General features: G+C 41.2%; 1 protein-coding gene and 1 pseudogene across 9 annotated transcripts in view; both read right to left on the reverse strand.

Moving 5' to 3' along the window:
- The window catches only part of Tfdp2 (transcription factor Dp-2), a 207,423-nt gene that overhangs the window by 42,766 nt on the left and 138,668 nt on the right, over positions 1-25,989 (reverse strand). For 7 of the 9 annotated variants that reach the window (XM_045136287.1, XM_045136285.1, XM_045136283.1 and 4 more), the window contains 4 exons: positions 21,400-21,503; positions 9,409-9,530; positions 6,421-6,468; positions 5,364-5,414 (listed from right to left, as the gene is read on the reverse strand). In XM_045136287.1, coding sequence (XP_044992222.1) covers positions 5,364-5,414; positions 6,421-6,468; positions 9,409-9,530; positions 21,400-21,402 — 224 coding nt within the window. In that variant the 5' untranslated portion in view covers positions 21,403-21,503. The remainder of the gene's footprint in view (positions 1-5,363; positions 5,415-6,420; positions 6,469-9,408; positions 9,531-21,399; positions 21,504-25,989) is intronic. The other 2 variants (XM_045136281.1, XM_045136280.1) reach the window with 1 other exon arrangement.
- On the reverse strand, positions 6,857-7,681 carry LOC123455507 (annotated as a pseudogene).

Consider the following 25,989-nt stretch of genomic DNA (forward strand, 5'->3'; position numbering starts at 1 on the left):
TTTTTCAAGATAGGGTCTCACTCTGGCTCAGGCTGACCTGAAATTCACTCTGTAGTCTCAGGGTGGGCTCGAACTCTCAGTGATCCTCCTACCTCTGCCTCCCGAGTGCTGGGATTAAAGGTGTGCGCCACCACGCCCGGCTAAGGTTGTTTTAAAAAGATATATTATTTATTTATATATAATAGCAGGACCCCTGTCCACCGCTAAGCCACTGGCCCCTCCAACAGTCTCTTAAATTCCTTCCTTAGAATTCATTATCTATTCAGCAACTAGTGGAAATTAAATAGTATTATCTCCCTGCTTAAAACTCTCTTTCGCTAAGAACAATCCAGTTCTCTATTGTGACCTCCACCCCTGCCACATGCCTCTTCCTCTCACATCCCTCTTTGGCTTTCCCACCATCTTTAGTTCACTTTGCTTCCTCTAAACATTAAACCTGTTCCTCATTTAGTAGCTCTGCACTTGCCATGTCCTTGTACTCCAATTCCTGGCTCTTCCACCTGACAGTTTATAGTCTTTGCATGCCAAGAACACCTCCTTAGAGCAACCTGCTCTGAGATAACCACCACTGTTCCAATAGTCTTTATACACCACCCCTATTATACACACACACACACACACATACATAAACACACACAAACACACACACACACACACATATACATAAACACACACACATATATAGTTTTATTTTATTTATTTGAGAGAATGAGGGAGAGAGAGAATGGGCATGTCAGGGCCTCCCAAACAAACTACAGACATGTGCACCCCCTGTGCATCTGGCTTACGTGGGTACTGGGGAATTGAACCTGGGTCCTTAGGCTTCACAGACAAGCACCATAACCACTAAACTATCTCTTCAGTACCACCATCCTTATTTTTAATATCTATTCAAATCTTAAAATTAGTCAGGTGTGGTGGTGCATGCCTTTAATCCCAGCACTCGGGGGGGCAGAGGTAGGAGGATCGCCATGAGTCCAATGCCACCCTGGGAATACAGAATGAATTCCAGTTTAGCCTAGACTAGAGTGAAACCCTACCTCAAAAAACCAAAAAAAAAAAAAAAAAAAAAAAAAACAAAAACACACACACACATACATATATCTTATTTTATTGTTTCTGATAGAAGGTTATTTGCTTATTAAGATTTCCAATGCCTATGTCAGATCTCTATTTTGCAGCTATTCAACTAAATTTGCTTGTGAGTGATTTCATACACATCACTGAAACAGTACATAGTTTGTGTGTAGGAGGGTCGTTTGCTGGTTTTATTTTGTAGTGCTGGGGATTGAACCTAGGGCCTTGTGAATGCTAGTCAAGTGCTCTACCACTGAGTTCCTTATAGTACACAGCTTTTAACTATACTGATCTTGACTACTGTCACTTACTAAGCTATAAATTTTGTTAGCTTACTTAACTTACATTAACTTTTAGCCTATGTCACTTTATATTCTAACAGAAAAGGTAAAAAGAATAAGATTAAATAAAGAGGCTAAAAATGTCATTCAGTGGTAGAATGATTTCCTATCACACATGGGGTCCTTGTCTGATTCCCAGCAATGCAAAAAAATAGTGTGGGGGTGGTAAATGAGTGAGCACAAGGGAAAAATAAAGTACCACTGTGCTACATAGTGATAAAACACATGTGGTGTTGAAACTGCTAGAGGAAAAAGTAGGGGAAACCCTTCAACATATTGGTCTTGGCAAAGACTTTCTGAATACAACCCCAATTGCTCAGGCAATAAAACCACAGATTAACCACTGGGACCTAATGAAATTACAAAGATTTTGCACCGCAAAGGACACAGTGAAAAAAGCAAAGAGGCAACCTACAGAATGGGAAAAAATCTTCACCAGCTATATATCTGATAAAGGATTAATATCTAAGATATACAAGGAACTCAAAAAGTTAAATAATAAGGAATCAAACAAGCCAATCAAAAAATGGGCTCTGGAGCTAAATAGAGAGTTCTCAAAGGAAGAAATACGAATGGCATATAAGCATCTAAAAAAATGTTCTACGTCACTAGTCATCAGGGAAATGCAGATTAAAACTACATTGAGATTCCATCTCACTCCTGTCAGATTGGCCACCATCATGAAAACAAATGATCATAAATGTTGGCGGGGATGTGGAAAAAAAGGAACCCTTCTGCACTGCTGGTGGGAATGCAATCTGGTCCAGCCATTGTGGAAAACAGTGTGGAGGTTCCTAAAGCAGCTAGAGATTAATCTACCATATGACCCAGCTATAGCACTCCTAGGCATATATCCAAAGGACTCATCTCATTTCCTTAGAAGTACATGCTCAACCATGTTTATTGCTGCTCAATTTATAATAGCTGGGAAATGGAACCAGCCTAGATGTCCCTCAACAGATGAGTGGATAATGAAGATGTGGTACATTTATACAATGGAGTTCTACTCAGCGGTAAAGAAAAATGAAGTTATGAAATTTGCAGAAAAATGGATGGACCTGGAAAGTATTATACTAAGTCAGGTAACCCAGGCCCAGAAAGCCAAGCGCCACATGTTCTCTCTCATATGGGGATCCTAGCTACAGATGACTGGGCTTCTGCGTGAGAATGAAAATACTTAGTAGCAGAGGCCAGTAAGTTAAAAAGGAGACATAAAGGGTGGAGAAAGGAAGGGAGGAGGATACTTAATAGGTTGATATTGTATATATGTAATTACAATGATTGTAATGGGGAGGTAATATGATTGAGAATGGAATTTCAAACGGGAAAGTGTGGGGGTGGGGAGGGAGGGAATTACCATGGGATATATTTTATAATCATGGAAAATGTTAATAAAAATTAAAAAAAAAACACACATGTGGTGAGATATATCACAGAAGAGTAATACTGAAAAATAAGAATAATAAAAGGCACAAGGAATAACGGTCATTGATCCAGGCAAGGTGGAGCACGCCTTTAATCTCTCAGCATTCAGGAGGCAGAAGTAGGATTGCTGGGAGTTCGAGGCCATCTTCAAGATTACAGAGTGAGTTATATCTAGGTTAGCCTGGGCTAGACTAAAACCCTGCCTCAGGACAAAAAGCAAAAACATCAAAAAACAAGAACAACAACAATAGCAACACAAAATAAAGTAATTGAGGGCTGTAGCTGTAGCTCAGTTAAGAGTTCCTGCCATGCATGCATGAAGCCCGTGGTTCAGACCAGAGTACTACATAAAACCAAGCATAGCACAGGCATATAATCCCAGCACTTGGGAGGTTAAAGCAGGAGGGTCATGACCTGAGATCCACAGTAAGTTTGAGGCCAGCCTAAGATACACAAGACCCTGTCTCAAATAACAATAAGAAATAGAAAAGAGCAACTGAGCCAAACTTAGACAAGAGTGAGGGCTAGAGAAATGGCTTAGTGGTTAAGGCACTTGCTTGCAAAGCCAAAAGACCCAGGTTTGATTCCCAAGACCCAAGAAAGCCAGATGCACAAGGTGGTACATGCATCTGGAGTTCATTTGCAGCAAGCAGCTGGAGGCCCTGGTGCACCCAATCTCTCTCTGCATCTTTTTTTTTCCTCTCTCTCAAATAAATATTAAAAAAAAATTTTTTAGGGGGGGAGTTCGAGGTAGGGTCTCACTCTAGCTCAGGCTGACCTGGGATTCACTATGTAGTCTCAGGGGGACCTTGAACTCACTGCGATCCTACTACCTCTGCCTCGCAAGTTCTGGGATTAAAGGCATGTACCACCATGCTTGGCTTAAAAAAAAAATTTTTTTTTTTAAAAAGCAGACAGACAAGAGTGAATCCATGGCTACAAAGGCTAAACATCCCTAATTCCAAAGTGTGAAAATCTGAAATGCTTCAAAATTTGAAACCTTTTAGGCATCAATATGACACTCAAAAATATTTTTTCTGTTTTTTTCGAGGTAGGGTCTCACTCTAGCCCAGGCTGACCTGGAATTCACTATGCGGTTTCAGGGTGGCCTCAAACTCACAGAGATCCTCCTACCTCTGCCTCCCAAGTGTTGGGATTAAAGGCGTGAGCCACCATGACCAGTGCTTCAAAAAGATTTTTTTTTTAATTTATCTGTAAGTAAGACCAGGAGAAAGGGAGGGAGAGAGAAACAGGACCTTCCACCACTACAATCAAACTCCAGATGCATTAGCCACTCTGTGCATCTGACTTTATGTTGTTACCAGGGAATCAAACCTAGACCGCTGAGTTTCTCTCCAGCCCCCAAACCTTTGATTTTAGAGTATTTTCTATTTTGGATTAGGGACACATTACTAGTAAAGTAATATCCCAAATCTGAAAAACTGCAGGATCAAAAATATTTTCAGACCCAATCATTTCAACTTGCCCCAATAAGTTTATCTACCACTTTATTTCTTAAAAATTGGATCAGTGAGGCTGGAGAGATGGCTTAGCGGTTAAGGCGCTTGCCTGCAAAGCCTAAGGACCCAGGTTTGATTTCCCAGGACCCATGTAAGCCAGACACACAAGGTGGCACATGCATCTGCAGTTCATTTGCAGCGGGTGAAGGCCTTGGTGCACCCATTCTCCCCTTCCCCCATCTGCCTCTTTCTCTAAAATAAATAAATAAAGTTAAAAAAAATTTGCTCAGTGGCTAAGGGATTTGCCTGCAAAACCTAAGGTCTCAAGTTCCATTCCAGAAGCCAAGTAAAACCAGATGCACAAAACAGTGCATGCATCTGGAGTTCGTTTGCAGTGGCTTAGAGGCCTTGGCACATCCATTCTCTTTCTCTCTCTGCTTGCAAATAAATAAATAATGAAAATATTGTGATTTTTAAAAATTGGCATACAGGGCTGGAGAGATGGCTTAGCGGTTAAGCGCTTGCCTGTGAAGCCTAAGGACCCCAGTACAAGGCTCGGTTCCCCAGGTCCCATGTTAGCCAGATGCACAAGGGGGCGCATGCGTCTGGAGTTCGTTTGCAGAGGCTGGAAGCCCTGGCGCGCCCATTCTCTCTCTCCCTCTATCTGTCTTTCTCTCTGTGTCTCTCTCAAATAAAAAAATAAAAATAAAATATTAAAAAAAATTGGCATACAAAGTAACAGGGTTCCTTATGACGTTTTCATATATCCTCAGTTTTGGCTAATTCCCACCACCCTGGCCTCCTGACCTACTTCCTCCCTACTTGTACCATTTTGCCTCCAGTATCTTCCTTTCCACTTTTATATCTCATGTGTTCTATTACCCTCTTTGCACTCTATTAAAGCCTTTCCTCCCATGGGTCCCCGTCTCATTTCCTGAACTTTACCCACATTCACTCCCACATAAATATACACATATGAACATTAAGCTAGATCTGCATACAAATGATCTGCCACTTTCATATTATGCAGTAGAGAGAAGAGAATCTTGTTTTGTATTACTTGCAGTTTGTAGGTGCCATCAACCATAGTTTCTGAAGAGTTTCATTTGACCTGAAGATGAAACCCAAGGCCCCATGCATGTTAATGCAGGTCTTTACAAGTGGTAGAATAAATGCTCCCTGATGAGTTATACCTCTGAGATGAGTCTTCTTTTACAACATGTGCAACATTAATGTGATATGATGTTGCATGCAATTTGAACTTAGGCTCACATAATGACTCTAAGCTGATAGTTCTTTTTCTCCCCCTAGTTCCAGAGCTGAACCCAAGGTACGTTCTGTACCACTGAGCTATACATCCAGCCCCTAAACTACTGAATGACTTGAGAGGCAGTTATGCTTAACAGACTCTGGTGATTTCTGACTTTAATCTGGAAGGAGAAGCACTGGACTAATGTTTTGAGGAAGGGGGACACAACAGCCATCATGTTAATATTCTAAGAAAGGGAGATGCCACACCTGTCTAGTGTTTAAGTAACAAGTAATAGCGTACCGGGGTATATATATTTTCAATAAAACTTGCTTAAAAGTTTGGGGGCTGGAGAGATGGCTTAGCGGTTAAGTGCTTGCATGTGAAGCCTAAGGACCCCGGTTTGAGGCTTGATTCCCCAGGACCCACGTTAGTCAGATGCACAAGGGGGCACACGCGTCTGGAGTTCATTTGCAGTGGCTAGAGGCACTGGCGTGCCCATTCTCTCTCTCTCTCTCTATCTATCTGCCTCTTTATCTCTGTGTCTGTCTCTCTCAAATAAGTAAAAATAAAACAAAAAAAATTTTTTAAATAAAAGTTTGAGCATGTTAGCATGCCATGGATTATTTACTTTGGCAGAAGACATCCTCTCCATAAAAGAAAGAGGGAAGAGCCTAAAAGGCATGCTAATATCACAGATATTTCTGTTGAAACTGTACGAATACAATAAATGAACTGGAATATTTAGTGCAGAATAAAATAATGGTAGAAAATGGATAAAATCAAAGTTTGGAGAAGGAAAGCATCTCATTACAGAAGAGCTCAAGTAGTCTGGCCACCAAAACCCCATTCTTACACTCATACTCACCTTTCTGAAAAGTCAGAGTCTAGAAATTCTCTAGCTCGTTTTCTATCACTGGAAAGACAAAAAGAAAGCTTAAGAATAACACATAGATATAACTTTGTATCCTGAATAATTTACTATAATCTGCCTCACTCTACATTGAATATATCCAAAGGCAAAAGGTAACAAAGACAAAAGAATGTATATACAACAAGAACTTAACTTTATCATGAAACAAAAACATGATAGTAATCATTCAATTTAAATGTTCAAAAAATAGGAAGGAAAACAGTACAGATTTACAAATGAATTTTTACAAAACTCTTCTGTCTTTAATGTATGCATATACATTTATGTACACACACACACACACACACACACACACGATAAAAGGCACTTGCCAGGAGTGATATTTATTAACTTATTCTTGAAGCAAAAACATTCTTTTTTTTTTTTTTTGTGACCACACAAGATTTTAATAACAAGATGTCTAGACATCATGAACGTCTGACACAGGAGAGGCCATGTTTTAACAAACATGCCGGACTTCCAATCAAATACTCATACAGATGACTCCACCATGTCTGCATAATTTACTTCTCTTTATGTCATGATACTCATGTGACAGGTACTCATGGGAACAGTTCCTTGAACGCTGCCAAAGATGGCCAAGTGCACAACTCACTGTGTGCTGTGCAGATGTTTCGTTAGGGAGGTCTCATGATTTTAGCATTAAACAACTTGAAGCTGAGACTACACTCAGAAGTGTAGAAAACGGCATTACAAAAGACAGGGGAGCCTTAAAAAAAATAAAAAATATAAAAAAAACCCATGCAGGGTGGCTGTGCTGCCCAAACTTGACTCTTCATTGCCACAAGTCTTCAGTGCGGCCAAACTTGAAAACCAGGCCCCCCAAAAAGATGAAGGCATTCTGGAAAAATACAGCTATTCCAGGATATACTATGGCTTTTTCCTTAGCAACATAACCTCCAAAGAGAATCCACATTGATGCGAGCAGAGATCCAAAGGCCAACATGAAACCAATAAACAGCCAAATGCGAGCACCTGTTTGTCCCAGGCAGCCTTCACTGTAACTGTTGCCCCGGACCTGCCCATTCGATACTGCATTAATCCAAAACACCAGCAGCGATGGAGGCAATGGTATTTCGCTTTTCCCCCCAATCAATGCATTCGGAGCACCTCATACCTTCTAGGAATCCAGACATTTTTGGGGGGGCAGGGAGGTCACTCCAGGCCCGGCCCTGGCAGTAGGTCGGGAGCCTGCTGTCGCCAGACGCAGGACAGCCACCCTTCCTTCCTGCTCAGCCAGGACGCAAGAACATTCTTACTGAACCAAAATTTTCTGTCTGCTTGCTTAAACTCACACACAATAAAACCACCAGTGCTGTGCAATATGCTACCAATCACTCCTACAGTTATACTTCTAAAGTAAGAAACTAGGGCTTGAAATATTATCTTTCCTTTTCATTTAATGTTTTGTGTTTTTTCTTCCTTTTCTCTTTTCTTTTCTCTTCTCTTCTCTTCTCTTCTCTTCTCTTCTCTTCTCTTCTCTTCTCTTCTCTTCTCTTTTCTTTTCTTTTCTTTTCTTAAGACAGGGCCTCACTATGTAACTGTGGTGGTTTGACTATATAGCCCCACAGACTCACACAGACCTTATCACTTGAGGGTAGATCTTGACTCCCACCCGAGGTGTGTTAAAGAGCAGCTTTTGAGTTTGTGCTTGCTGGTGTTTGCTGGCTGTTTGCTGGTGTCTCTGTTGGATTTATGGAAGTAAGCCTACTGCTTCCACTATTGATGATGCTTCCCTAAAATATATAAGCCTAGAATAAACTCTTTCCTCCTATAAGCTGCTTTTGGTTGGCTGCTTGTCCAGCAATGTGAAGCTGATGGCAACAGTAAACCAGGCTGGCCTTGAACTCCCACTAATCCTCCTGCATCAGCCTCCCAAGTGCTGAGATTACTGGTGTATACCACCATGCCTGGCTTCACTTCCTTTTACAGAAGAATGGGTGCTAAAATAAAGAAGTAGAGAAAGGCTGGGAAAGGGTATTTTATAGGCAAAGATATAAAGGTTTGAAAGTAAAAGTGGCAAAAAGATGACATGAAAGGAGGTGTCTATGTCATTGCCTAGTATTTTATAATCAATTTAATAAAAATGTACATGTATTTGGCCTCTTTTTCCTAGTTTCTTTTCTGGTATTTAAGTAGATAAGAACATTATAAGTCTCACTAACATTTAAGATAGCACTCCTTTCTTATGTGCTAAGAAGACATAAATAACTCTTACACCTCCAAAGTAGTGCAGTGCTAGAACCATAAAAAGTAGTGCTTCCCATTTCAGAACTGAAAATGTCAGAAGACTCAGCTATAAGCTGGTACACTCTTCTTTGCTTAAAAACAGCTGCACCACTGGGTGTGGTGGATATGCCTATAGCCCTATACTCAGGAAGCTGAGGCAACACATCACAAGCTGGGGCCAGTGGGCTGTACAAGCAGACCTTGTCTCCAAAATAAATAAATAAATAAATCTGGTGCTTTTAATGAAACACATTAGTTTATGAGAACTAGACTATCTGGCTGTGTGGCACACACCTATAACCCCAGCACTTAATAAAGTGACACAGGAGAATTGCTGTGAATTCAAGGCAGCCTGGGCTACATATTGAGTTCCAGTTCAGTCAGGGGTTACACTGCAAGACCCTGTCTCAAAAAACAAACAAACACATAAACAACCTCCCTAGCACATCACAGAGATTAATCAGTTACTTGCAAGGTGGAGGCAGAAGGATCCTGAGCTACACCATCCTCCATGGCTATGTAGTGAGTGTGAAGCCAGCCTGTACTACATGAAGACTGTGGTACAAAAACCCCAAACACAAAACAACCCCTCTTCCCACCAAGAAAAGAACTGGATTAACAAAAGAAGAAAAGACTAGGTAGTAAGGGGACTTTTTTTAAGGCTTTAGAAACAGTCAGTTGTGGCACTCTTACCTGGGAACCCAGCCAGTAGCCTCGGCTATGTGTGTCTGAGTGACCATTGCTGGTGCAGGGGTATATGGACTCCCAATCAGAACACTTCCTGAATTGGTTAGTCTCTGTGGTGTGCTTATAATCTGCAGAATTGGAACAAGAAAATACTACTGTTAATTATTAAGAAAAACCTAAGCTGGTCATGGTGGTGCATGCCTTTTATCCCAGCACTCAGGAGGCAGCAGTCCAGCTGCTGAGAGTTCAAGGCCACCATGAGACTACATAGTGAATTCCAGGTTAACCTGGGCTAGAGCAAGACCCTACCTCAAAATAAATAAATAAAAACCTAAAGGCAGAAAATAATGTTGACTACTAAGAACCTTGCTGCCTAAAAGCAGTTAATCATTGACGTCAATCTAGTCTACCTACATAGCAATTCCATGCCAGCCAGGTCTATATAGCAAAACTGTCTCAAAAAAAGCCAAATAAGTACACAAATGTAATACAACAAACAAAAAATGAAACATTCTGTCATGCTGATTTATTATCCCTACTGTTACAAATATAGATTTTCAATGATTTAATTATAATTATTCAACTATAAATAATGCCTTAATAAATATTTCTATGCAATGAATGATCTTAACATTAATTTCTTTTTTGGTTCTCTTCCTCCATGCCTATCTGTGATATGGGGACTCATAGCCCCAGCTGGCCTTGAACTCATTATATATATTGAGGAAAACCTTGAATTCCTGAACCCTTGTCTCCAACTCCATAGTGCTGGTGGATCACCGTGTCTATCATATGGCCTTAATTTCAATTTCCTATGATTAGACTTAAGAAATTAATGGAACCAAGGCTATTTTTTTAAGGCTCCTTGATATGTGTAGAAACTAAAGTCCAAGGGTTGGTATGTGGAGGGGGAGCCATACCTGTGTTAAAAGACTTTACAAAGCTGACTGACTGATTAGAACTTGGTGAAGGTAGAGAACTGGAATGCTGCAGATTTGGAGCCAAAATTTTCTTGGGCTATCTTTAGTCCCCTTAGTAGACACTTACTGCTCACCTCCTATGGATGATTTAACTTCCTTTCTACTGCTAGGTTTAGAACCTGGGAATGTATCAGCTTAGCAGACCACTGGCTTGCGCCAACTCAAAAGCCAAGAATGTCATCAGATAGCATCTGAAACTTTTCTTAGCTTTTTCCCTACTATGCTATCAACTATCGGATGCTCCCACCATGAATTTGGTAAAGGCATTAATTTATGACTTCCTTTAGTTCAGGATGGAACATAATGTTAGCGGAATCTGAATCTGTGTTCCGGGCTGTGGTCCCTTGTATTGGCTCAGAAAAGCTATCACTTATTCTCTTTGAAGCGAGAGGTGTGCTTTAGATCACATGTAACCAAATCCTTTTCTAGGGCTTATCATTTTCACTGGTGAAAAAGATTTTTACCAAAGATGTCTAAAGTAAGATAAAAACATCTGACATCCTGGTAATGTCTTTAAAAGTACTTTAATGTTAGAGCCAGGTTGCCTTTAATCTCAGCACTTGGGAGGCAGAGGTCGGAGGACTGCCGTGAGTTTGAGGCCACCCTTAAAATACATAGTAAATTCCAGGTCAACCTGGGCTACAGTGAAACTCTACCTTGAAAAAGCAAACAAAAAAAGTACTTTAGTTTTAGTCTGAGATATCTCCCCAGCTTCTATATTCTCTGAAAATCAATTTATTTGCAGGGTGTGGTGGTGCATACTTTTAATCCCAGTTTAGGAAGCAGAGGTAGGAGTATCACCCTGAGTTCAAGGTCAGTCTGGGACTACAGAGTGAGTTCCTGGTCAGCTTGGGCTGGAGACCCTACCTCAAAAATGAATGAATGAAACAAAGAAAGAAAGAAGGAAGAAAGGAAATGGAAGAGAGGGGAAGGGAAGTTTTACATAGGAACAAAAGGAAGAGTACAGAGATACAGAGAACACAGCCACTAATCAGCTTAGGAGAGCGGTGGGCCTCATGCATGCAGGGGTTGGAGAGATGGCTCAACACTTAAAGGCACTTTCCTACAAAGCCCAACAGTCTGGGTTCAATTCCCCAGTACCCACATAAAGTCAGATGCATAAAGTGGCACACGCATCTGGAGTTCGTCTGTAGTGTCAGGAGGCCCTGGCATGCTCATATATCCTCTCTGTCTTCACCTCTTAAAACACACACACACACACTCTTTATTATTACTTTTATCAGAGAGAGTGAGAGAGAAAGAAAGAGAGTGAGAACTGGCACACCAGGGCTTCTGGCAACTGCAATCGAACTCCAGACATGTGCGCTATCTTGTGTGCATGCGTGACCTTGCGTGCTTGTGTCAACTTGTGCATCTGGCTTACATGGGACCTGGAGAGTGGAACATGAGTCCTCAGGCTTTGAGGCAAGCACCTTAACCACTAAGCCATCTCTCCAACCCCCTTTAAAAAAAAATCAAGCTCTTCATCTGCAATTGAAGGAAAGGGTCAAACAACAGCTTCAACAGTGAAAACAGTTCAAGCTTAATACTTAAGTCTGGACAATACTCACTTATGAACTGTTTAAGAACTTTATAACTTAGGCTATATCTGCTTGTGTTTGGCATTATGTCAATATGGTTTTAAGGAATATTAATTCAATTCTGCAATTAAAAACAAAATACAAACTGACAGGATATCTGGACAATTTTATCTATAATATACCAAGGGTATTAATTAAGAGTTGAGTATGAAAAAAAAAAAGAGTTGAGTATGGTTACACACACCCAGTACTGGGGACAGGGAATTAGGAGTTTAAGTCCATCCTCAGCTACCTAGAAAGTCTAAGGTCATTCTGGGCTACATGACACTCTGTCTTTTTTTTTTATTTTTTGACACTCTGTCTTTTAAAAAAGATGGGGCTAATGGGATATTGTTTACAATTATGGAAGTTGTCAATAAAAAATATGGGGAAAAAAAGATGGGGATAAAGAGCTGGCTTAGTGGTTAAGGTGCTTGCGTGCAAAGCCAACTAGTCCAGATTTGATTTCCCAGGACCCACATAAGTCAGATGCACAAGGTGGCACATTATGCCTGGAGTTCGTTTATAGTGGCTAAAGGCCTTGGCACACCCATTCTCTCCCTCTCTCTCTCTCTCTCTCTCTCTGTGTGTGTGTGAAGTAAATAAAATAAATTTGAAAAAAGAAAAGAAGAGAAAAAAGAGAGGCTGGGAAGATGGCTCAGCTGTTAAACTTGTTTGCTTGCAAACCCTGCCAGTCCATTTTCATTTTCCCAGCCACCCACATAAAGCCAGATATTCTTATGTAGCAGTGGGAGACCCTGTTATAGCCACAATATATGTACACAAGCATACACACATGTGCAAATAACAAAAGGGGTATTAAGGATTCAGAAGCCTGCTTCATGAGACCACATGCAACTAGATATTGTGTTTGTTCCTCTCCTCAGATTCTGCTGCCTTGCATTCTAACTATGTTTATACCTCTCACTTCTTCATGCATCTCACTTACCTTTTATTCCAGTGTAAGACCTTTAGGTGTAGAGAAAGTACCTTACTGCTATATGCTTGACAGGGTCTCTTGCACAACGCCAGAAGACACTTACAGGAAAGGCACAATAAATACTGAACTGGGACTCAGCTTTTACATTAGTAGAAACATCAGTTGTTACTTTGTTCATTGATATGCTATCAATTATTATATAAAATACAAAGACAACCTGGGCATGGTGGGAGGGAACAACAGGCTAAATTCTGTGAGTTCAAGGCCAGCCAGGGTTACATAATGAGATCCTGTCTCAAAAACAAAACTAAACAACAACAACAAAAAAAGAAAAACAAATTAAGTAAAGAAGGGGCTGGGGAGATGGTTCAGCAGGTAAGAGTGCTTGCCTCACAAGCATAGGGACCCGAGTGTCATCTCCAGCACCACATGACAAGCTTGGCATAGTTGCACACACCTGTAACCCCAGCACTTGGTGGGGGGAGGAACACACAAGAGATTTCTGGGGCTCCCAGGTTCAGCAAGAGAGTGTGTAAGGGAAATAAGGTAGAGAACACCTAATAAGCATGTGCTCACTGGCATATGTATCTGTACACACACAACACCAGGCATGCACACACACCATACATACAATATACGCACCAGAAAAAAAAATAAATAAAGCAAAAAAAAAAAAACTCACCCTACTACAATATAAAGGGCATAGTTATCACAAGTTAAAATGTTCTCTAGCAAGCTGACTTTGGGTATGGACAGCTTAAAAAGGAAAGCTTGAAGTTCAGGATGTAGCTCACTGTCACAGCACTTGCCTCGAATGCTTATGGCATGAGTTCAGGCCAGTAACTATGATGATGATGATGATGATGGTAATAGTAATACTACAGGAATAAAATGTTGAGAGATTCTCAGTCTTTATCTAGTCTACACTACTATTCCTACAACAGGAGATCCCACAACACTACTATAAGCTTTCTAAGTCTCCTGTGGAAAGAATGCATCACTGGTACAGAAGTATGACTAAGTAAGGAGCGCTCTTCTAGTGAGTAGGGTTGCCTGATTTTAAGGGATTTCTAGGAGAAAAAATTGAAAGGGTGGTAAAGAGGACATACAAAAATCAGGTTTTATTCATTGAGAATAACTTTGGAAAGGAACTACTATGTTCCAGTTTACTTGTTTGTTCTTATTCAATGTCATACTGTCAGGTGATGCTCTTTGACAGGACAGAGATTAACAATGATCTGTTCCTTTTGCTCTTAGCGCAAGACATGATGCCCAGTAGTTTCCGAACACTTTCTAAAACTAGAGTGATGACAGAATTGGGTTGGAATTAGTAGCTCAGAGTGCACATGGGATGTAATTAGTTCATAAACTAGGATAATAACAGGGATCTTCAAGGAAAAAAAAACAAAAAGCAGCCAAATATTGAAGTGTACACCTGTCCCAGCTTCTTACGACTGAGGCAGAAGAATCGCTTTAGCCCAGGAATTCCAGGAAAGCTAGGGCAATAGACCAAGATCTCATCCCAGAGAAAACAAGAAAAGAAAAACCCAACAAAACCTAAAATAAAGTAAAACTTGACCAGCTACTAAACATAGGAAAATTAGTTTATGAGTAAAGAGTTAGATATGCTTTCCTATATTCTTTCCCTGGCCGCCCCACCTCTTTCTCTCTTTCAAGGTAGGAACTCATTCTTCACTCTAGCCCAGGCCGACCTGGAATTCACTATGTAGTCTCAGGGTGGCCTTGAACTTACAGCGATCCTCCTACCTCTGCCCTCCCGAGTGCTGGGATTAAAGGCATGTGCCACTACGCCTGGCTGCTTTCCTATATTCTTGAAACTTAATTTTGAAATTCTAATTTTAAAATAATTGTATTTATTTCTTTGAGAGAGAGAAAGGAAGAGGTAAGCAGAGAGAGAGAAAGAGAATGGGGGTGGAGAGAGAGAGAGAGATGGCTTAGCATTTAAGGTGCTGCTTGCAAAGCCAAAGAACCCAGGTTCCATTCCCCAGGACCCACGTTAAGTCAGATGCATAAAGTGGTACATGTGTCTGGAGTTCATGTGTGGTGGCTGAGGGCCCTGGCATGCCCATTCTCTCTATATATCTGCCTTTCTCTCATTCTCTCAAATAAATAAATAAAAATAATAAAATTTAAAAATTAAAAAAAAAAGATTGGACACACCAGGGGCTCCAGCCACTAAAAATGAACTCCAGATACATGTGCTACCTTTGTACATCTGGCTTGTGTGGGTACTAGAGAACTGAAGCTGGGTCCATAGGCTTCACAGGCAAGCATTGCAACCACTAAGCCTTCTTTCCAACACTGAAATTCTAATCTTAATATTTTATTTATTTATTTGAGAGAGAGAGAAAGAGAGAAAGAGAGAATGGGTAGGCCAGGCCCTCTAGCTATTGCAAACAAACTCCAGAGGCATGTGTCCCCTTGTTCATCTGGTTTACGTGGATCCTGAGGAATTGAACCAGGATCCTTAGGCTTCGCAGGCAAGCACCATAACCACTGAGACATTTCCCCAGCCCTGAAATTCTAGTTTTAGATTACAGGTAAAAACATACTTCTGACATTCAGCTGATATGAGGAAAATGAGTTTTAAGCTTTTGAACCATCTCCAATAAATGCTAGACATTCATATTTAACCTTGTGGTTTCTCTAACAATTGATTAGCTGGGTGGGAAATTAGATAGTAACTGAACATCATTCTGAAGACCAGCTGCCTCAAACAACATATTTAAAGTACTACTGCCACCTACAGTTGGAAAAGCTGAGAGCATATGTACTCAGATGGAGAACATCTAAATACTTGTCAAGCAGATTCAGAAATACAACGTAACCCCAGTCACTCAGGAAGTAAACCCACTAGTCAAACATTGGGACCCCACAAAATTAAAAAGCTTTTGTACAGCAAAGCACACTGTGAATAGAGCAAAGAGTCAGCCTACAGAATGGGAGAAAAATCTTTGCCAGCTATACATCTGAGAGAGGATTAATATCTAGGATAAACAAAGAACTAAAAAAACTAGTAAGTCAAGCAACCCAATCAAAAAATGGGCTATGGAACTGAATAAAGTGTTCTCAAAAGAAGAAACACAGATGGCCAATAAACGTCTAAAAACATGCTTTACATCCTTAGCCATCAGGAAAAAGTAAATTAAAACTACTTTGAGATTCCATCTCACTCCTGTCAGGATGGCCTTCATGAAGAAAACAATAAAGGTAAATGCTGGCCAGAGTGTGGGCAGAGAGAACCTTCTCCAATTGTTGGTGGAAATGTTAACTGTTACAGCCATTGTAGAAATCAGTGTGGAGCTTCCTGAGACAGTAAAAAATAGATTTACTGGCCAGCATGGTGGCACATGCCTTTAATCCAAGCACTTGGGAGGCAGAGGTAGAAGGATCACAATGAGTTTGAGGCCACCCTGAGACTAAAGACTGAATTCCAGGTCAGCCTGGGCTACAGTGAAACCCTACCTCAAAAACAAAAAACAAACAAACAAACAAACAACAAAAAAAAAAGGTTTACCATGTGATCCAGCGGTACCAATCCTTAGCGTATACCCCAAAGACTATTCTCACTACCTTAAAGATACTTGCTCATCCATGTTTACTGCTGAGCTATTCACAATATCGAGGAAATGGAGCCACCCTAAAGGCCCTTCATGATGAATGATGAATAGATAATGGAGATGTGGCATTTATGCAATTCAGCAATAAAGAAAAGTGAAATTATAAAATTTGCAGGAAAATAGATGGATATGGAAAGGATTATTATAAGTAAGGTAACCCAGGTCCACAAAGTCAAACGTCACGTTCTCTCTCATATGTGGATCCTAGCTACAAATATTTACATTTGCATGTGAGTTGGAATAAAAGTTAGTAGAAGCCAGAAAGCTAGAAAAGGGCTACACAAGAGGGAGGAGAGAGAAGGATATTGTAGATTTTTTTTTTTTGGTTTTTTGAGGTAGAGTCTCACTCTGGTCCAGGCTGACCTAGAATTAACTCTGTAGTCTCAGGGTGGCCTTGAACTCACGGTGATCCTCCTACCTCTGCCTCCCAAGTGCTGGGATTAAAGGCGTGTGCCACCACGCCCAGCGATATTGTAGATTTTTAAGTAGAGGGTCAGATTACTGAGGGTGGAATGGTCTAAGTGGCATCAAGGGAAGGGATAGAGTAAAGGAAGGGTGGGAGGAGGGTTAATCAAAATTTACGATGTTATAAGTAAGCCATATGGAAGTCTACTTTCTTGCTAGGCAATCATATATATATATATTTTAAGGGAGAGTAAATGGATAATGGTGCACCCAGAAGCCATAGGTTGTTACTGGAGAAGTTTCAGTGCCAGTGGTGCAATATCTTTCAGTGAGTTGGCCAGGGAGGATCTTGATGCCCTCCAAACATTATAGGCCGTTGCCAAGGCTCTTGGTTGCCCACCAATACTAGATGGTAATACCCTACTGCTGAAGACTTCACATTCTTGGGCTGCAGGTCACTGAGAAGTCAAGCTGGAGCTGAGCTGGAAACCTCATCCCTGTTGACTAGCTGTTAGAAAGCTAGAAAGAGTTGTTCTGCATGCAGCCCTTTGGGAGAGAGAAGACATCAACCATATTAAACAACAATGGACCATGGAAACCCTAAGATTGGTCAGCCAGGCCAAATGTGCCAACTGGTGCATATCTGTTATTTAGGAAACCAACTGCTCTCTAATTAGACCGGAGGCCCACTCCATAGGAGGAAATACATGCCTGGTACTGAAAACCTAGTCAAAAGCATATGGCTGGCAGTCGGGCATAGTGGCGCACACCTTTAAGCCCAGCACTCGGGAGGCAGAGGTAGGAGGACCACCATGAATTCAAGGCCACCCTGAGACTACATAGTGAATTCCAGATCAGCCTAGACAAGAGTGAAATCCTACCTCAAAAAACCAAAAAATAAAAAATAAAAAATAAAAAGCATATGACTGGGGAGGTCATAAGCCCTGAAGGAATAATGCCTGCTGTTGTCTGGCTAAATGTATATATTATGGCCACCAAACTGCCCTCAAACTGCCCTGTAAGCACTTTTTTTAATGAGAGAGAGAGAGAGAGAGAGAGAGACAGACAGAATTAACACACCAAGGCCTCCAGCTACCACAATCAAACTCCAGAGGCATGCGTCACCTTGTGCACATATGCAACCTTGTGTGCTTGTGTCAAGTTATGCATCTGGCTTACGTGGGAACTGGAGAGTTGAACATGGATCCTTAGGCTTTGCAGGCAAGTGCCTTAACCACTAAGCCATATCTCCATCCCTCTAGGCACTATGTTTATGTCCATATATTATTGCTACTCTCACTTTTGGTTAGAGAAGCTTTTCTTTTCAGATGGTGGTGACTACTGGGATGACTCAAAAGTCACTATACTATAGTGCTGAGAAGTGACAGTGGAATGTTCAGTATGGAGACCTTTCTATCACACCCTCCAAGGCTCAGGGACCACTGTGAAAGAGGTGGTGGAAAGAATGGAAGAGCCAAAGGAAGGGGAGGAGTGCTTACAATACTGTCTTCCAGTCACAAAATGTCCTTGATATTCATGATCTCACAGTGCCTGACACTACCTACACAAGGTCTTCATAAAAGGAGGAAAAAATGATGACATCAAAATAGAAAAGAGACTAATTGAAAAAAAGAAGGAATTCAATGGACAGTGGATTTGAGAGGGGGGGAATGGAGAGGACAGTGGAAATTATTACGGTTTATTGTCTATACTTATGGAAGCTGTCATAAAAGTTTTTTAAAAAGAAAAGTATAGGTTATCTAGGATTGGAGAGATGGTATAGCAGTTAAAGCGCTTGCCTTTAAAACCTAACAACCCAAGTGATTCCCTAGTACCCATATAAAGCCAGATGCACAAGGTGATGCATGCACCTGGAGTTGGTCTGCAGTGCCTCTCTCTCTCAGTCTCTCTGCTTGCAAATAAAAAATACATGTTTCTTTTCTTAAAGGTCATCTACCCACAACCCTATAGTTCTGCTCCAAAAGTTTTTTTTTTTTTTGTTTTTGTTTTTGTTTTTGTTTTTCGAGGTGGGGTCTCACACTAGTCCAGGCTGACTTGGAACTCACTAGGTAGTCCCAGGGTGGCCTTGAATTCACAGCGATCCACCTACCTCTGCCTCCCAAGTGCTGGGATAGGTGTGCGCCAACACACCTGGCTTTTTCTTTCTTTAAACCATGGCCACCAGAGTGTGGTACTGCATACCTGTAACACACTACTCTGAACGCTGAAGGCTGAATCAGCCTAATCTACACAGAGACCCTGTAGCCAAAAAATAAGCAAGCACTAGGGATGTAGCTCAACATTTGCCTAGCACATGTGAGAGGGTAGCTTCAATCAGTAAAAGAGACAAATCAGAACAAAACAAGCCACAAATCCACATACACACACAAAAAAAAAATAAGGCAAATAAGTGAGGCTGAGAACTTCCAAACCTTTTAATTGTTTCCCTTCTGATTATGAACACTTTCCTTTCTCAAGTATTTTAAGTAGTGAAGAGAAGTAATGTCCTGCCCTCAATATGTTGCTTAGAGCAAATAGCTTATTTTACTGCTCACAGGTTCTTCCTTCCACAAACCACTAGACAAGAACACAACTCAGTTAAGTTCTTTGCCACTTTGTAACAGGATGGCTTTGTATTCCAATCACATGTTCCTAGCTTCCATCTGGATCCTCATCAGAATGGCCTTCAATAAACTGGGTGTAAAAGAACATGCCAGTAATCTCAGCATTTAGAAGGCTGAGGTAGGAGACTCAAAGGTACAGGGTCATCCTGGGCTACATAAGACCACAAGCAGCTTATGGGAGGAAAGGTTTTATCCAACAGCTAGCAAGTACCAACAGCCTGAGCTCAAACTGGCTCTGAACACACCTAGCAGGGATGGACTAAAGATCCACCCCCCAGTACCACCAGTTCCAGCAGGTCTGTGCCTGATGGAGAATTAAGCTGCAAGCTTAATCAAAAATACCTCTGGCCATGGGGACACTCATTTAAAGTCAAACTACCACAGCAAGCAAGCAGCAAGCACCTTTTACCACTGAGCCATCTTTCCTGCCCTGGGCATAGTTTTTATGATAGTTTGTTTTTTTTTTTAATAGGGTCTCTCTGGTCTCAAACATGCAATACTCCTTCTACCTCAGCCTCCCCGGTGCTGGGATTACAGACAGGAGCCACTAGTCTTGGCTGTAGTAGTTGAATGCAACCGTGAGTACAAACAGGGCGTTAAGAGTGTTACATACTCTAAGCTCTAGCAGAATTCATGAATTCCTTTACAGAAACAAAATTTCACTCATAATTTATACAGCTAAAGAATAAAGTGAACTAGTATATCACTGTTTCCCCAATTCCCCTTCTCCTTTTTTTCTTTCTTTTTTCAAGGGTATGTAGGATACCCTTGCTGTCCTAGAACTCACGGTGATCCTCTTGCCTCGGTCTCTTGAGTGCTGGGATTATACACCTACAACTGTCTTGTGCATGTGTGCATGCAGTATGTATGCACGTGTGTATGCAGATGCACATGATCCATGTGGAGGCCAGGGGTGGACATCAGATGACCTGTTGCTCTTCTGAATTATTTCCTAAGACAGAGTCTCTCATGGAACCTGAAGCTTTTCAGATTAGCTCCCCAGGGAGCCTCCTGCTTCTGTCCCCCCAGCACTGGAGGTTACAGACATGTGTGACTTCCCTTTTATATTGGGGGTGCCAGGAATCAAACTCAGGTCCTCATGCTTGCACAGTATACACTTACCTACTGAGCCAGACCTACAATGGTCTTTTAGTGCAAAGATTTTCATATTAAACTCCACCTATAGATTCAACTGGTGGGCCATGAGTTCAGTTCATATAAAAACACACAGTTTAGGGAAGAAAAGGTTACTTCATAAAAGAACACCCTCCCAAAAAGAGAACCAGTAGAGTGCTTGTCTAGCATGTGCAAGGCCCTCAATTCAATCCCCAGTATAACAGAAAAAAAGAAAAGAAGGGCTGGAGGGATGGCTTAGTGGTTAAGGCATTTGCCTGCAAAGCCGAAGGACCCAGGTTTGATTCCACAGGACCTAGTTTAGCCAGATCCACAAGGGGGCGCACACATCTGGAGTCATTTGCAGTGGTTGGAGGCCATGCTTTCTGCCTCTCTCTGTCAAATAAATAAATAAAATTAAGAAAAAGCTTTAAAAAAAAAAAAAGGAAAAAGAAGAAGACAGATACAAAAGATACAAGAGAAACCTCAAATAAGGAGCAAAAACCTTAATTCTATTCAACAAGAATCACGGACTCAAACATCTAAACAATACCATGTCTTTTTAAGACTTACTATGTTACGTTCAGATAAAAAACAAAGTACCTTTTATAGTAACCAATAACTAAAATTAAGTGACCAAATCCCTTTGGCATAATTATCCTACAAATCATTCTTACCTAAACAAAGCTCTAATCTCTAAAATAGTTTTCTTACCATTTGGGGTCCAACATTCACATTTATTGGTCCTAAGGTTTTTGGTAAGATCTTTGTTGGTGAGCTGGTACTGGAAACTGGAAATGCAACCAGTGAAATGTTACCTGAAATGAAAATACTAAGTCAGTGATATGCAATATTAAGGTCACCTTTTGTGTAAACACATCCAGAATTCTAGCTCTTTTGCTAAAGTAATTTATAATTAACTGACAAGGCATACTGTAAACAAGCTTGGAGTGACAATTCACACTAGCTGAAGTGAATATATAATTAGTTCTGTGGAATAATCTATTTACATTTTATAGACAACGTATAAAATAAGGCTAGGAGAAGGCTCAGCACATGAAGTGTTTGCTGCACAAGTCTGAGGACTGAAGTTCAGATCAGCAGTACTGAGGTGGGCAGGGGGCCAGTCTGAAACCTCAGCACTCAGGAGGCTGTCAGAAAATCCTGGAGACAAGCTAGTTAGTTGGACTAGCTGAATCTGGCAAGCTCTGGGCTCCAGGGACACTGCCTCAGTAACCGAAATGGAGAGCAACTGAAGAAGATACCTGATCCCTACCTCTGGCCTCCACATTCACATGCCTGAGCCCACTCATGCAAGCACACATATGCACATGAATATATAGCAAACACATGTGTGCAAAACAGTTCCAGTCGAGCCGGGTGTGGTGGCACATGCCTTTCACTTGGGAGGCAGAGATAGGAGGATCGACATGAGTTCAAGGCCACCCTGAGATTAATTCCAGGCCAACCTGAGCTAGAATGAGACTCTACCTTGAAAAACAAAAACAAAAAACCACAGTTCCAGTCTATTAATTAATGGCTGGGACCACAGTTGGTTGGTTTGTTTAAGAATTATTTTTCTTAAGCCGGGCATGGTGGCACACATCTTTTAATCTCAGCATTTGGGAGGCAGAGGTAGGAGGATTGCTGTGAGTTCAAGGCCACCCTGAGAATACAAAGTGAATTCCAGGTCAGCCTGGGCTACATTGACACCCTATCTCACAAAACCAAAAAATAAAAAATAAATATTTTTAAATTTTATTTGCAAGGGATGGGGGCTAGAGAGATGGTTTAGTGGTTAAGCGCTTGCCTGTGAAGCCTAAGGACCCTGGTTTGAGGCTCAATTCCCCAGGACCCACGTAAGCCAGATGCACAAGGTGGCACATGCATCTGGAGTTTGCTTGCAGTGGCTGGAGGCCCTGGCACGCCCATTCTGTCTCTCTAAACAAAAAAAAATTTCTTTTAATTATTTGCAAGAGAGAGAGATTGAAGAGAGACAGAGAGAAAGAGAATAGGCACACCAGGGCCTCCAGCTGCTGCAAATGAACTCCAGATGCATGACATCTGGCTTTATGTGGGTACTGTGGAATTGGATTTGGATCATTTGTCTTTGCAGGCAAGTGCCATAACTGCTAAACTACATCTCTAGCCCCAGTTATTTTTTAGAGTAAAAAGTTATTTAGAGAATACAAAATATAAACAGCTCTTTACAGATGTCACAGAACACAAAAATATAAGAAGTGCAATGTTCTTGTAAAATAAGTATCCAAATTTCAAAATATGCTAAAAGGCCCCATTTTCTTTTTTTAATTTAATTTTATTTTTTCTCAATTTTTTAAAACATTTTCTATGATTATAAAAAATATCCCATGGTAATACCCTCCCTCCCCCTCTTTCCCTTTGAAATTCCATTCTCCATCATATCCCCTCCTCATCTCAATAAGCCTCTCTTTTATTTTATTTTATTTTATTTTATTTATTTATTTATTTTTTTTTTTTTTGGTTTTTCGAGGTAGGGTCTCACTCTGGTCCAGGCTGACTTGGAATTAACTCTGTAGTCTCAGGGTGGCCTTGAACTCACAGTGATCCTCCTACCTCTGCCTCCCAAGTGCTGGGATTAAAGGCGTGCGCCACCACGCCCGGATCTCTCTTTTATTTTGATGTCATGATCTTTCCCTCCTCTTACGATGGTCTTGTGTAGGTAGTGTCAGACACTATGAGGTCATGGATATCGAGGCCATTTTATGTCTGCAGGGAGCAAGGCCCCATTTTCAAAATGTCAAATTGGTGTATTTGGGGCCTTTTAATAAAGAAAAGAGTATCATGCTAACTAGTTGTTTTGTTTGTGTTGCTGTTCTGTGATCCTGGGGATCAAAACCACGGTCTAGGGGGCTGGTAGATGGTTTAGCAGCCAAATGCACTTGCTTCCAAGCCTGTCAAATTGAGCTCGATACTCCCAAGCACCCATGTAATGCTGGATGCAAAGTACACTGTGATCTTATGGCAATGGGATGTGAAGCCAGGAGAAATCTGAAGCTCGCAGGCCAGCTAGTCCGGGACACTCAGAGGCAAACAAGAAACCTTGCCATAAAGAAAGGTAGAAGAAGATGGATACCCAGATATTGTCCTCTGACCTCTCATGAGTGTGCACTGTGGCATGTAAGTGTGCATGCATGTGCACACGTGCACGCGCGCACACACCCCCACACACAGACCACGAACATGACCTAGCACATTATAGACTGGTATTCTGCTGCTGACCTATACCAGCAGCCCTCATGGGCTACCTAGTTATTGATGGCGGAAGCAGGGGGATCCTTACAGTGCTTTCAGGTGACTCAAGGCTTTAAGTTACAAATCATACGGCAAAGGGGTATTAAAAGAAAACTCCCTACCTCCAGAGTAAAAAAGCCAGTTACCTTATAAACTGTATCATTAGCTACTAAAATTACCTGAGTAATTCCAGCTTCTTAATGTTTTCCTTAGAATGTCTCAGGATAAGTAAAAGACAGCACCCAGGAAGGACATGAAAATGAGCCAGCACTAAAAACTCTAAAGGAAACCCAGCATCTAAGAACAGACTAGGCTTAGTTAAAAAAATGGGGGGGCTAGAAAGATGGCTTAGCAGTTAAGGCATTTGCCTGCAAAGGCAAAGGACCCAGGTTCAATTCCCCAGGACCCATGTAAGCCAGATGCACAAAGGGGTGCATGCATCTGGAGTTTGTTTGAAGTGGCTGAAGGCCCTGGTGTACCTATTCTCTCTCTCTTTCTCTCCAATAAATAAATAAATAAATAAAGTATTTTTAACAAAATTGGTCTGTGCCAAAAAGTATAAGAAAAAGTGCTGGGCGTGGTGGCACACGCCTTTAATCCCAGCACTCGGGAAGCAGAGGTAGGAGAATTGCCATGAGTTCAAGGCCAGCCTGAGACTATACAGTGAATTCCAGGTCAGCCTGGGCCAGAGTGAGACCCTACCTCAAAAAAAAAAAAGGTATAAGAAAAAGTAACTTGCCTGATGTTGTGGCAAGAAAATAGAAGGAATAACTATCCCCTTAATGAGCTATGTCTTTATAAACCCCAAAGTCCCCATTTCTGAGAGCTGCTACTTGCTAATGCTCATTGTCCAGTCTGCCTGCTTTTACTCTCCAATACTGCACCCCCCCAAATGTGTCTTCTGGGAAGCTGACCACAGTTGTTCCTTCACAAGCCTGCCTACCTTGTCTCTAAGGATACATTTTCTCTCTTTGAGTCTAAGATAAATTATCCTTGTGTTCCTCAAAAAAAAAAAAAAAAGACTGGGGGCTGGAGAGATGGTTCAGTGATTAAAGGAACCTGTTCGCAAAGCCTAATGGCCTAGATTCAACTCCCATGTACCCAACATAGAAAACCAGATGTACAAAGAGGCACATTATCGGGAGTTTGTTTACAGTGGCAGATGGCCATGGTGCATCCATACTTATTTTCCCTTTCTGCCTCTTTTGTCTCTCAAATAAAATAAAATAAAAAATAAACAGACTGGGGTCTGGAGAGAGGGACCAGTGGTTAAAAGCGTGATGGCCTGGGATTGATTCCCCAGCACTCACATAAAGCCATATGCACTAAGTGGTAAATGTGTGTGGAGCTTGTTTGTAGTTGAAAGAGGCCCTGGTGCACCCATTCTTTCTCTCCCTGCTTCGAAATAAATAATAAATAAATAATTTTTTAAAAAGAATAACCAGCCTGGAATGGTGATGCATGCCTTCAGTCCCAGCATTCAGGAGGCTGATGTACGAAGATCACTGTGAGCTTGAAGCCACCCTGGGGCTACAGAGTTACCTCCACGAACTCCCTTAGATGGCCCACATATCCATATACTTTCCAAATCTGACCCCATTCCTTAATCTTTCTTACCTCTTAATGGTCATGAGATAACTCTGTCTCCTTTAGTAAGAAATCAGACCAACCAGGCAAAATCACAGCACATTCTCCTTAGTTTATGACTTTACTTTCACTCTCATTTGTTTTTAGCTATTTCTCACTGAATGAAAATGTTCTTCCTTCTCATACAAATGACTTCTCCTATTTCAGCTTTGTGTTTTCTATCTTCTCAGGGATCTCAATATTGCTTAATAAGACAGTAGTGCGGAAATAGCTTTTACATATAAATAAACTGACATTCAATGAGGTTAACTCATTTGTATATGATTCCATAGCTAGCAAAAGGCATAGCTCCAGCTCAAATCCTGCTAGGTATTTCAGCTTTTTTTTTTTATTTATTTATTTTTTTGGTTTTTCAAGGTAGGGTCTCACTCTGGCCCAGACTGA

The sequence above is a fragment of the Jaculus jaculus genome, chromosome 17 (genome assembly GCF_020740685.1).
Source record: "Jaculus jaculus isolate mJacJac1 chromosome 17, mJacJac1.mat.Y.cur, whole genome shotgun sequence".
Classification (NCBI taxonomy): domain Eukaryota; kingdom Metazoa; phylum Chordata; class Mammalia; order Rodentia; family Dipodidae; genus Jaculus; species Jaculus jaculus.